Below are 16,666 nucleotides of genomic sequence, written 5' to 3'. Positions count from 1 at the left end.
CCCGCCCTGTCCTTTTTGGTTCCTCCATCAAAATCAATTGTCAAGAAACCTTGCTGCAGGGGACGCCAAGAGACAATAACCTAGCTATGATGGCTGAGGTCAGCCATGGGTCCCAAGGGAGCAATCAATTAATTCTTGAGAAATAGATCTTGTTATAGGAGTAAGAGCCAATGAGGATAATTTAGTAACATCTGAAATAGCATGTTGGGCAATAGAAATTGTACAAAAAAAAAACCATGTGTACCATTATAAAGAAATGCCAAGTGTTTAGCCAACTCTACCTATTTCTCCACCGATGGGTGCAGAATAGAATAGCATGGCTAATTTCCTTATGTTGGGCAATACACCTACAGTAATCCAAACACACATTCACTGCTTGAAAAACCAAGTGGCTACAAGTAATCTGTTCCATAGCAACTTTTAAGAACAACTGCAGTTTTAGGATTTAATTTGGCATCCCAACACCAAGTAGAATCCAAACCAACTGATGCTGCAGGTGATAACGAATGATAAATGTCCATAACCATGAAAGAAGAATGGTGAGAGGAGCCGCAACAAAGCCTATAAGACCGATTAGAATGGGAGGTGGAGATAGAAATGATCATATGCATCATATCAGCAGAAAAATTGATGCAACAAAGACAAGATTCAGGCTCTTGAGGGAGTCAAAAGGTCTGCAACCTTGAAATCATCTTGCAATGTTCCAAGGAGTTGAAGGTGTATGGCGTCTAGTCTAAAAGAATTGCGGAAAGCCGAGGATGATTAAGAAGAGAAATAATTGAGCCCTTGCCTACTGCCAATTGAAAGCCATAGACCCATTGGAGACAGAACCCGCTTTCTCCACTCAAATAAGATTAGGTAAAACTGGTCTAATCTGTTTGCTAGAATTTTGGCAATAAGTTCATGCAACGCGGAGCATAGAAGGCTTGGTGGGGTTGGCAAACCTTTGGAAGAAGCACAATTAGAGTGGATTTCATGAAGGCATGTGACCACCATCAAAGAAATGTAGAATGACACCATGCTTAATAAGTGGCCAAAGATGTTTATAGCAATTGGAATTTAAAACCATATAATGCACAGGCTCCATGCAATCGGCGAACAACGCATGGCTGTGATCATCAAATGAGATACCAAGTTCGACCGTAAATTATCAAGGATTAAAACTCTTGGAGTTCATATCCATTGATATTAGCATGCCAATCATCAAATATGCAAATATATATGAATCGATAAACGTTCGCTGAAGGAATGTTAGGTTAAACCGCAATCCCTTTTTCTAGGATTGAATGAACTGGTCTAGGATTGGATTCAATTGCATTTCATTATCGTCCCATGATTCACTAGTGGTTATTATGATCACCAATTACTTTAAATGATAATTATATCTGTTTTGATTTATCTACTTCTCTCGACCATAAATATGAAAGATAAAAGTATATGCTAACCATCCTCGCTTGCTTCATATATCATCATTATCATCATCTGTCTCCACGAACAAAAGGAGAAAAACCCCTTTACAAAAAAATCTAAAATAAAGAAAAAGAAAAGAAAAGAAAAGAAAAGGGCAAAACTCAGACTCCATCAATCTGCCTCCATATCAACAGCATCGCCCGCTTCGACCTGATGCCGATCTCTGCTCTCCCCACGCCTGAAACTGATCGTAACCCATACCTCCCTCCTCCTCCTCCTGTCTCCGTTCGCCTCCCCCTCTTCTCCGCCGCCGCCGCCGCCGCCGCCTTTCTTCGAGCCTCCCTCCTCCTCCGCCGGCATCCGGAACCGGCACACGGGGCACGACCCGTGCATCCCCAGCCACTTCTCGATGCACAGCCCATGAAACCTATGCCGGCACGGCATCTCCTTCACCACCACCGCCTCAGCTCCCGCGAGCTCGTCCAGGCACACCGGGCACTCCTCCTCCTCCTGCCCGACCTCCACCGTCTTCATCGCCTCGATCGACGCCCTCGACGCCGGCGGCGAGCCGCCGTCCTCCCTCCCAGAGAGGAGCTCCGCCACCAGCTCCGGGTTCCCCTGGAGCACCACCATCCCCTGCGTCAGCGGGTTCACCAGCACGATCCGGTCCGCCGCCCCCTCCGGCGGCGCCGGCCCCCGGTCCCGGGGCGGCGGCGGGCGCATCACGCCGACGACGATCGGGTGGAATCTCGGCCTCCCCCCGCCCCCCGCCGCCTCCGCCTCCGCCTCCCTCACCCGCTGCTCCGCGTTCCCCACCTCGCTCTCCGACTCCGCCGCCATCTCACTTCGACAAAGAGAGATAAGAGAGGGGTAGATATTTCGGAATTAAGATTAGAGTGGTATAGAAATTGGAATGGTCAGGGACGAGGGAGGCTTCGCGGTTTTAAAGGAGGCGACGATGGAACTCATTGGATTGTTGTGGAAGCTTTTTTTTCTTTTTTTTTTGGTACAATTGTAGAAGTTTTTTAACCGCCCATCCCAAGCCTAAGTTTATGCTACATATGGTAATATAACTATTCTTATTTTATTATATTTTTTTGATAAAATCAACTTTATTAAATCAATTTAGTAAAAATATATCTTTATAAATTAGCAAATAAAATATATAAAAATCAAAAAAATATTATCCGTATGATATTATTGCTATTTTATATATTATTTTATGTAATCTATGCATACCGACCTAAGAGTGGCGTTAGATCCGACGAATCTTCTAGTGTTATCTTCGAAGCTCTGGAATATATTTTAGTTTAATTGTATTAAATCTGGTCTTGGCATATATATGTCTTAGTTTAGTTGTAGTGCATGAATAAATAAAAAAAGAGACAGCAACAGTTATCCCGGCATGCGACGTTTTCTGCGGGCGGAGGAGATATTTATCTGTTGCCTGGCTGGGATTGGCGTGAGGTGGACGTGGCCAATAGTTTGCCTGTGTCGCTTTCCTTTAGGTAAGGAGCACTGTCGGTGATGATACCGCACCCTTGTGGGTTTTTGGTTTTTTTTTTTTTTTTCCGCCTTCCCACCTTTGGAATTAATGCATATCAAACTCCTATTTTAAAAATATCTAATACTGCTTGCTCAAGAGAAAATCTAATTAGGGGTGTTATATAGAATCTTAATCTGATTCATAATCGACCCAAAATATAGGATTTTGATTGTAAAATTAGATCTGAAATTTTGTTAAACTAGCTTTGAGTATAAGTACTTCCATACCCGGAAACTTGAAAACCCGTCTTAATATGCACATATTTGTATATACATTCTAGCAAAAGTAAATATATAAATACATAAATACATATTTTTGCTGAATAAATGCAGTCCTATATATAATATTTTTGTATTTTTGTATCATTGCTATCTTTTGCGCTTCACAATTTTGTGATAGTTGGGATTGTTGCATGGTGAAATAGTTGAGGCTTGGTTTGATAAATGCAATGTTATGGATTTGAGTCCTGTGGAGATCATTTTGTATCCAAAAAAAAAAAATCAAAAGTCAATTTATCCCAGATAAATAAGTCTATTAGAAATCCAAAAAATTGAAGATAGCATGTGGGTGCATTATAACTCAATATTAGAGTTTTTATTACATTTGACCTCAGGCTTGGATATAACAAAAGTCTTTCAAGTTTAGGTATGGATGTGGCCAACCTGACCAAGACCCTACATGCTAATATCTAATTCTAACCCAAATCTCAAATTTTATCCAAGACATTTTTCCCCACTTTTTTGTATGTTTGATAAGGCAAGCATGCCATTCTTCTCAAATTTCATATCAATAGATAATAAAAGCAAAGCAAGTACCCAAGATGTAATTTCTAATAAACTTGAATGCTATTAGATTGGATGAGGTTAGGGGGAGCTACCTTAGCTTGCTTCTAAGAATCGTCTCGATCTAAAGTAGATGCGGGACAAATTCCTCAACAGGAAGGTGGGTTAGTACCAACTCAAGTTGTTTGAGGCTCTGATCCTTCACTCCAAATCCAACCCAATTTTAAAACAAATAAAATATTTAGAAACCCAATTTCAATCCGCATGAACAAAAAAATATATAAACCAAATCAACTAATCCAACTTACGTGTTAAGTTAGGTTAAGTCCATGCAGTCCAAATTGCATTCTCGTCCCCAGTTTTTTTTTTTTAAAAAAAAAAAATTTATGGAAATGGGAGGCTGAAAACTGCAACCCACGCTATATTGACGTTGTAGCTGAAGTCCACAATCCACATAACCATCTCAATCATACATTTGGTGACTCAATACTTGTAAACTGCTCCCACTTCGTCCTCTTCGTCTCCTTCCTTCCATGTTTATTCGGAATTTAGAACTGTGGGCGGACGAGTTTGTCTGTGAGTTTTGGCTTATCAGGCTGGCCAGCTACTGAGGTTGCCACGATACCAACTCACGTATGCAGTGATATCATCTTCAACAAGGAATAGTGGCTGTCTTCTCTCTGCAGTTGTTGTATCACTAGAACTCGATGGAGACTAAAGACTACCCTTGGATATGTTGCCTGGAAAAGACTAGACTTATACTATGAAAAAGATATAATCCTATTGCATCATGTTAGTAGAATAAATTTATATGATTAAAGGGAAAAAATTATTCGCTTCAACTATTTTTTTTTATTACTATAATCTGATTTTTGTGATGAAATCATGAAATTTGATACATATTAAATACACTTTATTTGTTTAAATATACATCCAATCAAATATATAAAAAAAACTTGGAAGAAATCCTATTCTTTTAATAGTGCCCGGATAAGTTTTATTATCCTCTTAATTTATTCTGCAGTTGAATGCAGCTCAAACTGACCTGCCATTTAATTGATTTAACTTTTTTTTAAAAAACAAAAAAAAATTAAAAAAATGGAGTAAGTTATGATGCACGACATTATGAAGGGAAAATCAAAATGTTGCCATCAGAGTACAAACACAACAAATAATCTCTCACATAGATATTAACAAACACATCAAGTTCAATGGCAACCATTTGATACTCAGCGACCAGATTTCTCCACTATTGAGTACATGTAACATTCATCCTATGTTTTTTTTAGGGCCCATTCTTTGATGGGTACCATAGAAAAGTTTGTCTTTTTCTAAATAAATAAATTATTTTTTTATAAATATATAATATATAAAACAAAAAATATTATAAAAAATATGGATTAATTTTAGCAACTTATTTGAAAAAGTAATAATGCAAAAAAATGTAGATAATAAAATCCGAAACCACTTTGTAATGCATAAAAAAATGAATAAATTGTTTTCTATCTATATATTGTCTGAAAAATATTTATCCAGAAAAATTGGTCCCAAACTTACACTCTAGCTTGTAATAATAGTTCAACGAATTGATTAGCTCCATGCACTATTGAGCTTTGTTGGAGATTAATGGTATTTTTGCATCTTTCTCGAAGCAGTTGCAAACATGAAACAATGCATCAACCACCACAGCCAGAATAGCTTAATCATTTAAACTAATGGATCAAATTCAAGTTTTACCCCAAAAGAAATTTTTAAAAAAACATCCTAATAAAGAAAATCGAGTTTTAAATCGCTGCTCTCCACAACGTGTCGTTGACAATCTTGTACATCCAAACTCCTGATGCCCTCATCATGGCTATCTTCTATTCAAGAAGGGAGTGCACCCACACCCTAGGTTCTCTTCAATCCTGGTATCTCCAATTAAAAGGCCCGTATGGCTAAAGCCTACGGCGTATATTGGACCTGATTTCGATACTATTTTTTATAAACTCATAGTCTAAAAGCCTTAAGCTATTAGAAGGAAAATCTGTTTAAACTAATAGCCCTACATGGCATTTCTCTTATTAGTCACGACTCTGACATAGCGCTATCAGCACTTCATTTATTGTGGCAACTGTGACTACTTTGATGATAATTTGTTGGTACTTGGTAGGGATGGTTAGGAAAGGAACTCATGATTGTTTCTGAAGAAAAAGATACCTATCGTCTTGGTGCTTTCAAAGTCCTTATCATTTATTTTTTTTTACCAAAAGAAAAAGGCCTTATCAAATTTTCGGTTATGGTCCAATCTCTGTTCTGACAAACGGATGACGGGCCATGATACTCGAATCATGAAGATCGAGCCATATTGAAATTTAAGGATAACTCCTTGCTTCCACTCATCTACTTATCTTCCTTCTAGATCTGCTGTTCCTTATTTTTTATATATAAATAACGTAGGGGAAAGGTTTTCCTTCATCTACTTCACACAAACACACACACAAAAAAAAAAAAAACTGTCACTACTTTGCTCTAGGTTTTAAGCCCTAGATACATGAACTAAGGTCAATGTATAACGTGCTGCAAAGATGGATGCCGGTTAATAACTTATTTGAAGCAACTAGCAACATACATGATTATATCTTTTCAGCTGCGGATATTCATTCTTCCACAACACAAAGTTGTAGAAAATTCCAAATACTAATGCATGGGTTTGATGGATGTAGATTGGTTTTTTATCAGCGAACTATACATCTTAGAACACCACCAATTCAACATTGTCTTGGGAATGGCAATGAAATATTATCACACAGATGAGAGTGTAGTGTGACATTTTATGCATAGCGAGCGGCGAGATATGGTTTAGAGTTAGAACTTTGGCAGTGTATATACTCTGTCAAACCTTTTCTAAAGGTTTCTGAAGAATACTCTATCAGACCTGATCTCTTAGCCACCCAAAACCAAAAACCTAAGGTCTAAGAATTTTCAAGCAAATTGCATTTTGACGTGGGACTAAGTTAGGTCCGACCCAATTGAGCTGCTTCAAGTCTTTGGTTTGAAGCAGGACCGAGTTTTGGGTTCAAATTCAGGCAGGCATATAGATTCCACCAAATGGAACCTGACCAAATCAAACTCAAATGGATTACAAGATAAATGAGCTGACCCGAATCAGGCCTGGCCCAATATGACAAGGCCCAATAGTGACCCAATAAGTTCAGAACCAGCCTGCATTTTTGAGCCTCATGTGCTTTCTTCTCCAGATGGGTTTTAAAGCCTAAATCCGAGCGCGGGTCTAGCTTCTTCATCCGAATCTAGTTTCTTGGCAGATCTGGTTCGCATTGGACTCACAAATAACCCAAGCCAGCTAATGACATTTCTTGATATGGATCCCAAATATGTTTATTGATGTGATTATTTTTTTTTTCATAATCTGTGTAGGAGATGCAAGCAAAGAGTAGTACGAGAGGTCCGTATGCTTGTCCTAAATCTTGATGTTAATAGGTGCCCCATCCTAAATCCTATGCTTTTCCAATCTAAATGAACCATGTAAAAGAGCTGAATGATTGGAATAGTATGAGAGGTCTACAAAGTAGAGGAAGCAAAGAGTAGTAACTCCATATAACGTATTTTTTCAATCATGGGCACTATTTGTTCTCAAAGCAGCTAAAGAGGAGAGATCTCTACTAGCTCTAGCTAGCAGTTTGGCAATCACAAAATCTATTATACTTAAAAATGAAAGCATCCTTTATTTATTTAATTATTTATTATATAGATTATGTATTTATTTATTGTGCTTGAGAATATGAAAAAATATTTGCATTTCCGTTCATCAGAGAGTCGCACGCAGATGCTTGGAAGCAGAAAAGAAGTGCATACATTTCTCTAGTCTTAAGCATGCATTTGTCCTGTTAGGTCAAATAAATAACCGATCGTAAGTTTTAATTTTAAACCACAACAAATATAACCAAATGAACAAGATAATCCTGCCACCTTGTCAATTAAGAATTAGATGTGAAAAGAATTCGTTTTCTTCATGGTTAAGATTCAGCAGAGGTTCAAATGGTGGTATTATACATTCATTTTCTCAGGAAAAAGTATTAAAAGTTGCTTGCTGAAAACAAAAGGCAAAAACGGTAACAGTTGGACAATTGTTGTGATGAACATTTTATTTCATTGTTTGTTAGCTGGGCATAAAAGTCCCAACATAACCGATACTCACAATGAAGAATGTGATGGATTGTGGATAGATGTAAAAGAAGTAGTTGTCCTTCCCATAGGCAAAGTCATAGCATGCACATATGAAAAGGTATACTGCCATTCCAAGCTCTGGGAGAAGAATCCTGATAAAAAGCAATTGCTAAATATAACTCATGTTCGATCATATAAAGAGCCAACAAATTAAGCTCAATAGCCAAATATGGATTAATATATTTATCTAATAACCTTGGAATGCTTAAATCGTATCATTGTTTTTAAAGCGAGTATAGAAAATCCTTGGAATTTGTTGAGCCATTAGTTACATCACTTAATTACATAGGTATGCACATGTAAATAGAGCTGGAAGTGGGCCGGGCCAGTATGAGGCCTATTGGGCCGGTCCGGCTTCGGGTCGGGCCATAGGCTCCAAAAATAGATCCCAGAGGGATTATGGGCCGGGTTCCATCTATGGTTGGCCCGGCCTAGGATCTCTCTCCTCTCCCTCCCACCCGATCTCTTTCTCTCTCCTCTCCACTCTCTCCCCACTCCTCTCTCCTACTCAATCTCTCCCCTTCCTCCTTCGGGGCGGCTCAATTGGGCTTGCGGCTCAATTGGGCTTCAGGCTGAACCTGGGTTCAGGCTTGATCTAAAGTTTTTGGAAAAAAAAATCGGATCTCAGCCCAACCCAAAGCAACAAAAAAAAATTTGGGCCAGGCTCAGGCTGCATAGAAACCAGACCAAGCCCGGCCCAATTCTAGCCCTACAAGTCAATCTGTAATAGATATAAATAAATAAATAAATAAATATTTTCATTAACTAATATATAGATATAATTAAATCTGAATGTCAGTGCAAGGGTACCAGAACTACCTTTTGGATGTCGTCGTTCCAGATTTTTGGCCAAGTTCTTTGCCGTTACTTGCCTTTACAGCATTTCCTAGTTTCTGAGTCACAACCCATTCATTTACTTTTCCTATGTCCAGTAGACCAGTCAGAACAGCTTTCGTTCGATGCATGGACATAACATTCTCAAAGAAGATCCAGAAGGGTAATAGATGGAATGAGCTGCAACCAAAGAGACAAAACTGTAAAGAAGAAAATAGAATATTGGGCAGCAGCAAATTTTCTCCAGAGTTCTTTAACATTTTGATATAAGTTAATTCGAGGTATTGATGTAGTCACAGACCTTGGAGTTCCGACTGAGTTCAGAAGAGTAATTGTTGTGGGGATGTAAACCACTCCCCACGATGATATTTTGACCTCCGGAATAAAAACTGATGTTGGTATGACCACACAGTAAAATGTGAAGGTAACAATATGGGATATAATCCTTCGAACAATAAAAAAGCTATACATCAAATGTATTTCCTCCATAGTGATATTTTCTGCAACATTTTGAAAAAAGAACGAAAAAAAGAGACAACATTTTAGAACTAATCGCACGAACATGAGCGCGCACAGAGTTAAAGATTACAAATACTAACCTTTGTCCTTCGTATCTCTCCTGCAGTCTTTCTAAATAAATTAGATGGACCACAAGCCCATCGATATTGTTGATTACGATAAGCCTTGAATGTACTAGGCAATTCACTTTTAACCTGAAATATTTTTTTTCTAAGGATTACATTTAAAAGGAGATAGATGGAAACTCAATTCAGCAATTTTCAATTTATTAAGGCATTATTCTCTTTTATTCTTTTTGAGGCAATATCAAGGTATTATTTTCATGCATCACAGATAATTGTTTGTCATGGTCCCTAACTGGAATCTGTCATAGGATGACAGACATCAATTTTTTCATTACTTTGTGCTAGTATCTTAATATGAAGGATTATACTTCCAAAGAAATCACTCAAGAATATCTAGATTGGTACTGAACAAATCATTCATGTTTGCACGAATTTACACTGGTTCATAATGCTTGAACTATTTTATCCTCACAAATATGTTGTATGTGGAATCAAAAGATGTTTTCATAATTATATTTGCCATTGTTAGAGCAGTTTTCAGACGCTGGACTCATACTAGCATACTGAAATATAATATATATATATATATATATATATATATATATATATATATATATATATATATATATATATATATATATATATATATATATATATATATATATATATATATTGATCAAACTGAAGATAAACTTCTTAAATGCATCATCTAAAACAAAGTACATGCAAGCAAGATTACAAACAATTGGGCCCATGTAACTATTGTCATCATCCAAGATTGAACTGAGAACCTCTCCCCACAAGCTAAGTGCTGTTGGTGCCCATGTAACTATAGCCAAACTTTACACAAGAATGTTCAAGAATAACTATGCTTGTAAGTAAGAAATTTTATGATATCCAATCAGCCGAGAAAATGCAGTGGAATTCTGATTGAGGTTATGATGCTAATACAAAAGGAACAAATATAATACCAAAAGCTCATAAAAATGTTGCATGATAAATGATCAAGTGGAGGCTGCCAGACCTTCACCTAATTGTGGTCAGCCTGTTCTGCTGATTATTTTATTTCACCGGACAGATATGTTTAGGGGAATAGAACCAAGATATAATACATGCTTACTGTTAAAAAATAATAATAAGTAGGAAGACAACTGAAATTAATAGATATTTCGGAAGTGGTTGAAATTTTATGCAAAGAGTGACATTCCATACAAATCCTTCTGTTTCCTCTAAACATGAAATACTTTTACTCCAGATCTTTGTGGATTAATATCAAAGACTGTCCAAAATAATATATACGATAAATTTAATCAATTGTTCTGTCAAGATTGACCAGCTTTTCAGAGTAATTTATATTTCAAATCACATAGCATCATGGTCTGCTGAATTCTGAAAAAGATCAAGCATCCATATGCACAACAATGAAATCAATACCTTGATGTTGCCTGCAAAAATGAATTTCCAACCACAAAGAGTTGCTCGAACTGCTAAGTCCATATCCTCCACTGTTGTTCGATCTTTCCATCCTCCAGCTTCTTCAAGAGCTGATATTCTCCAAACACCAGCAGTTCCTTTTATCCAAAAACAAAAAATGGAGAGCATAGATAGTGTTTCCTGACCATGAAAATCCTCCATTTTGAATTTGTTTATTTAGTTTCCATCTAATAAATGAAATATTGCAAATTGGCTATATTCAGCAGTTGACCGCTCCTTCAATTGTTAGAAGGTTCTAGGTTTGAAAATTAACAGGTGTTTCATTTAGGTAAACCCAATTTGGCAGTGCTCCCATATTTATTCTCAAAAAGGAAAAAGAAAAATTATAAAGAAACATCAGTTTTACATATGTTAGAGATTGATTATTTTTCAATTCACCTTCTTCATTCAAACCAGTCGATATTTGAAAACTTTAACCTACACTCATGTTAATTAACTAATTGGGTAGAGCTTTTTCCTTTTACATTTTAGACCGCTAAATATCTCTTATAGCCCCATATACATCAAAATCTTAGTTTTCTTATCTTCTGTTAGTATTATGCTTGCACCCAATGAAAAAATACGTTATAGGCAATTTTAGAATAGGTGTCATTTTTAATGCTGTTGTTGAGGTAATTTTGAGTCAGCAAGCATTGACATATGTTCCTGATGTTGTTATCAAGATTCAAATTTTTATTCATTTTATGTATTGTCAGACTCTTAGTGACTGAATTGGACTTGGAGAATACAATGTACTCTAATTTCATTAGACGAATCTACTTTTCAAGAATGGTAACCATTAGATGTCCAAAAAGATCAAACTAAGTTGTCCACTCATAAATTAAAGCTTATTTATTCTCTTTCTATCACACAGTTTGAGATCATCGATCTAATTTAATCAATAATCACAAGAAAATAGAGGAAAATTGTTATTTCAGTATAAATGTGAGATGCATGCCACAGATTCTCCTTTGCTACATATAGTAGTACATTACAAACATTTCAAATCAGAGATTTTAGAAAATACAGATGATTGCTTACCGTTGAAACCAAAGAAGGAGTACATGGTTGAACCAGATTCTTGTTCAACTTTAAAATGGTAATCCATTGACATCTCTTGTATCCTTGTCATCATACATTCATTGGCATTCACTACAAAATCATAAAACTCATCTCAAGAAAAAGAAAAAACGGCAACAGTAGAATCTTAAAGAATGAACTCCAGAAAAAATGAAACATATTTAGTTTATTCATCTGTAACTCTAAGCAGAAAGCCTTATCTGATGAGTATGAGCTCAGTTTAAAGTTTCACCTTGAAAATTTGAATAATCAACTCCTTACAACTTTATGTGAATGGTCATTAAACTAGAAAGCTACAACTATGTGTTCTTTACTTTCTTCCCTGTATTCCTCGATGAGGTTACTCATTATCTTAATGAATGCTTATTAGGCACTTTGTGCCTACTCCTACTCCTTCCTCAAAAAAAAAAATAAGGTCAAATAGATGGCAATATCTTATTTACAAAAATGTAGCAATTGAAAAGTTGTTCTTCTACAATATTCTGCATGCATTACATAGACCTTATAAACATGTGAAATGACAGCACTGAGAGAAAAATTGAAGATAGAAAACGACAAGAGAATATAGATGAAAAGAAATATAGAAGTTTTCCAAATTGTTAAGAACAAGCCATTTCTAGCCCTAGCGAATGACATTGTACTGATACCTTGCAAACTGAATAATTTGAACCACCAACAGGAAGGCTTCAGCAACAGTTTCAGCATAACTCTACAACAGGCATTGTCAGATAGATATATAATATATTACCTATTATTGTTAACATTAACAATTTTGAAATTATTATTAGTCAAACAAGTAACATAACAAGTTATAATTCATTGTTGTGACTGTGGGTAGATCTTGGATACTTATACAAGATCAAAAAACTCAAATAATATGTTCCGGCTAGCCATTTTGGATGAGATCTTATGTTGTTACAAATGGTATCAGAGCAGACCCAACCCATAACCTATGTGGACTAGAGGACACTGCAACACGGATCCAATAGGGCTGACTACGAGCTGATCGTAGTGTTTGTAATTAGATTTAAATGGATTTGAATCCTTAGCCTGACGAGGATGTCAGAGCTTAAACGGGAGAAGTATGTCAGGACCTGTGCTGGCGTATGTTTAGTCCCACATTGATTATTCACTGGATAAATTTTGGGTACTTATACAGGATTAAGAAACTCAAATAATACTTTCTGGCTAGCCATTTTGGGTGAGGTCCTGGGTAGTTACAGTGACTAAGTTTGAACAGAAAGTTGATAAACTAATCCAATATCGAAGTTTGCATTTAACATTGAATGCACTTTGTTTGTATATATAATTTAATGTTTCGACAAAAATTAAAAATTCATCAAATCTTCTTGTAGTACAAGGCAATTTACTTTTATAAGCTTTCAAAATGTTACTCCAATAAATAATGAGAAAAAAATAAGTTGAGCATAACTATTCCCTCACCAAATTTCCATCGAACTTGTACCAAAGCTACTTGTGGATTGTGAATGAGAAAAGGAATAGTTTGCAACAAAAAATCAGCTTCAGGTTGAAAATCTGCGTCAAAAATTACAACATAATCACAATGATGTACGTAGCTGCGCGTCAACCCTTCCTTTAGAGCACCTGCTTTATATCCATGTCTATTGTCCCTTATCTCATATTTAATGTTAATTCCTTTGCTTTCCCATTTCTTGCACTCTTGCTCCACCAAGTCCTGTTGTTCAAAAATAGAACACAAAAAATTTAAACGGCTATCAAAACTCCTAAAGGTACCAACAGAGGAAAATCCACACTATAAAATTTGTGTTTGTGTGTGTGTGTGAGAGAGAGAGAGATCGAAATAATTTAATAAGATATAAGCTGCTGCTGCTTAGATTTCACATGAAAATCACATTAGTAAACTAAGTAAAGACTAACAACTAATATTTTCATGAAAGACTAGCAATTAATTTTCATGTTTCTTTACCCAGTAAGTGAGTCATATATGAATCCAAGATTGCAAACTATGAGTCATAAATCATAGGAGAGCAGGAATTCAGTTTTGGTTAGGTTGGAGCTTGCGTAGATGAAGGCTGTCAAACAAAGTGAGCAGCTTGAGCTCGGCTGGAGCTCAGCTAGAAAAAATCTTGAATAAAAAGCTAAATAAATCAAGTTTGAACCAGTAAAACAAGCTTGAAGTTAATTTCAAACCAATCGAGCTTGGTTGAATTGCACCCCTGGTCTAGACCCATATCACAATAGAGAACTTGAAACTTCAAACTATTTGCAACCAAAGCATGACTTACTTGCTATATTTAAGATCTAGAAGGAAAAAACCAAACTGTTCAAACAGATGAAGTCACCTTTGAATTTGCTTTGGGCAAGTTTAACTTAGCCCTGGTGAGGTTTGAATCAAGTTTTATCGATTTTAACCATCAAGAATTAGCCCACATATCTCGAACAACTCTTTGTATGAGATTCCTAACTAGCATACATGCTAGTGCATGCGATATTTTGATTTTGAATCATGGACAGTAAAGATTAGACACTAGATGATTAGCATCTATCTTGATCATGATAAGCTTATAAGTTGACTGATGCTCTTCTTTTTTCCTAAATTACATGCACAAGCACACGCCTTGAAACTGGCAGGCATGCTCGATTTGTCAGCTTACGTGCCATCAACAAAATAAAGAAATTTTTTTCATGAAAAAGTAGGAGCATATTTATGATAAGCTAAGATGCAATTTTCCGAAGATGATGCGTTCTTTTCTTTTCTTTTCTTCTCTTTTTCAACAGGTTGTCTAGGCTTGCAAAAAGAGAGAGAGATATAAAGTATGTGCATTAGTAACAACATGAGTATCTTTATCATAAGCTAGGGGCAAACCATGGAAGATAAAGAGAGAGGCATGACTTCCCAATGAGTGGAGTTGGAAAATATGGAGGCACTCGACCATGATCCTTATACAGTAATATAGATAGGTTAGTTTCGAAGCGTTTCATATTGCGCTTTCAGATGGAGGCCAGTTGTAACAGTATATGGATACAAGTATATATGTTGTATCCATATTCTGGGCAGGTAACTGAGCAAAAAAGAAGGATCTGAAGCTGGTATATCATGTACAGGCCTCAATTATCATCATGGGTGCATCCCTTCGCCTGTTGCATGAGGCCAATGCCCAGCTTAAAGCAAGGCAATCCAGACAAGATAAAGGGAAGACCCACCTCATTGACAGCCTTAACCCTGACACATTGGTCAAGCCATAAATTGTGCTAGGAAATTAGCAACATGAAAGCAGAGTATTATCCACATGCTACCATCTTTTAGTAAAAGATGCCCTTCAATTTATTCAGTCCAGTGGGTGGGCTCGACCCAGGAAAAGGACATCTCCACCCACGCCTTAGAAATCCAGCATTCAAATACTGACATATCATGTGAGTGTTTGTCATATACCAAAAAGCTCATAGTAAAGAACAGAAGTGAAATTAACTACTTGGGGTTCATAAAAATCACCAATTACCTTGATCTCGGAGTCGGTTGAATCATCGAGCACCTGGACTATGATTCGATCGGATGGCCACGAGAGGCTGCAGACTGCTCCAATGGAGAGCTTGTACACCTGAAAAACAATGCATCGAATTCCCCAGCACAGAGAATGAGCAGAGAAGGGGAAGAAAGAAGAGAGAAATTCTTGGCTGACCTGCCTCTCATTGTACATGGGAATTTGAACAAGCACCATGGGATAGGCCACGCTGCCCACCTCCAAGTCGTCCCGACCCATGGGCACCCACTTGTACCGCCTCTCCGGCCGCCACCGGAAGACTTTGGCGAAGAGGCTGGCGGCGCCCATCGACAACTTCTCCGTGATCAGCATCGCCGACATGATCAAGCACAGCGCCTCGGCGAGCTTCAGCACCGGCGCCACCGCACCAGCTCTTATCTGCGCCCATATCACCAAAACTTGCTGCCAGGAAAAGCCCGGCGACGTCTCCAAAGAAGAGCACAGCGCGGCGAGCAAGCCGAGAGCTTGAGAAACCCATGCAGGGAGAAGAGAATGATATGCATTGGCGTCTACAAATCATGCAGCGAGAAAACCATAAGAGGAAAAGAAATTAAAGGGAGAGAGGAGGAAGAAAAGGAGGAAAAGATATCGAAAACAGGGGGGACCTGATGCTGATGGCAATGGAGGGGACGCCATCCCTTCGACGAGCTTGACTTGCCGGTGTTCCACCTACTTCATCTCTCCCTTGCCTGCTTTTTGTGTTATTTATGTTAATCTTTGAGGGCCAGAGGGAATGCACCTTTGGGGCTGAGGTCCTTGTGGCTCTGTTTGCTCGCTGGGACCGGAGCACGGCTGACACTCTTCAGAGGCAACCATCATTCGTCATCTAGTGGACAAAGATCTAAGTGCACACAAGGCCAATGGGGCTCCCAAGCCTGAACGCTTTTCAATCTCAGTTGCAAAGAACCAAGAAAAAAAGGCCCCTCAACAAGAGCTGGGGGGCCTGCATGCGTTTTGTGGCCACGGATAAATATTAAAGGCATGGACTCACCGCCCGGGACGTCCAGCTGGATACTCTATCACCCTGCCATCATTGTTGTCCCAAAATATCGAGACAGGACAGGGCAGGATGCTAGCTTATCCCGTTCTGACGTAGTATTAGTAATAAGCCGTTTGAAAGAGCTTTAGGCCTTCTAAAAAATACTTTTAGGTAAAATAAAAATATTTAATAAAAATTTTGAAAAGCTATTTTAGCTTTTTTTTTTT

General features: G+C 37.6%; 2 protein-coding genes across 2 annotated transcripts; both read right to left on the bottom strand.

The window, feature by feature from the left end:
- Positions 1-1,421: 1,421 nt before the first annotated feature.
- Positions 1,422-2,419, bottom strand: LOC103716391 (E3 ubiquitin-protein ligase MPSR1-like). Its single transcript, XM_008804365.4, has one exon. It carries the CDS (start codon positions 2,248-2,250, stop codon positions 1,582-1,584), a length of 669 nt encoding a protein of 222 aa, XP_008802587.2. The 5' UTR covers positions 2,251-2,419; the 3' UTR covers positions 1,422-1,581.
- A 5,295-nt stretch (positions 2,420-7,714) lies between these two features.
- On the bottom strand, positions 7,715-16,393 carry LOC103716392 (glucomannan 4-beta-mannosyltransferase 1-like). Its single transcript, XM_008804366.3, is given in 11 exon segments — positions 7,715-8,057; positions 8,785-8,979; positions 9,101-9,275; positions 9,278-9,299; positions 9,399-9,512; positions 10,818-10,954; positions 11,898-12,008; positions 13,380-13,632; positions 15,419-15,517; positions 15,599-15,969; positions 16,066-16,393. Coding segments are annotated over 11 exon segments (1,668 nt in total). The 5' UTR covers positions 16,097-16,393; the 3' UTR covers positions 7,715-7,897.
- Between the last annotated feature and the right edge of the window lie 273 nt (positions 16,394-16,666).

The sequence above is a fragment of the Phoenix dactylifera genome, chromosome 15 (genome assembly GCF_009389715.1).
Source record: "Phoenix dactylifera cultivar Barhee BC4 chromosome 15, palm_55x_up_171113_PBpolish2nd_filt_p, whole genome shotgun sequence".
In the NCBI taxonomy this organism is placed as follows: Eukaryota; Viridiplantae; Streptophyta; class Magnoliopsida; order Arecales; family Arecaceae; genus Phoenix; species Phoenix dactylifera.
Note: the sequence above shows the minus strand (reverse complement) of the source record. Positions and strands in the feature narration are given on the sequence as shown.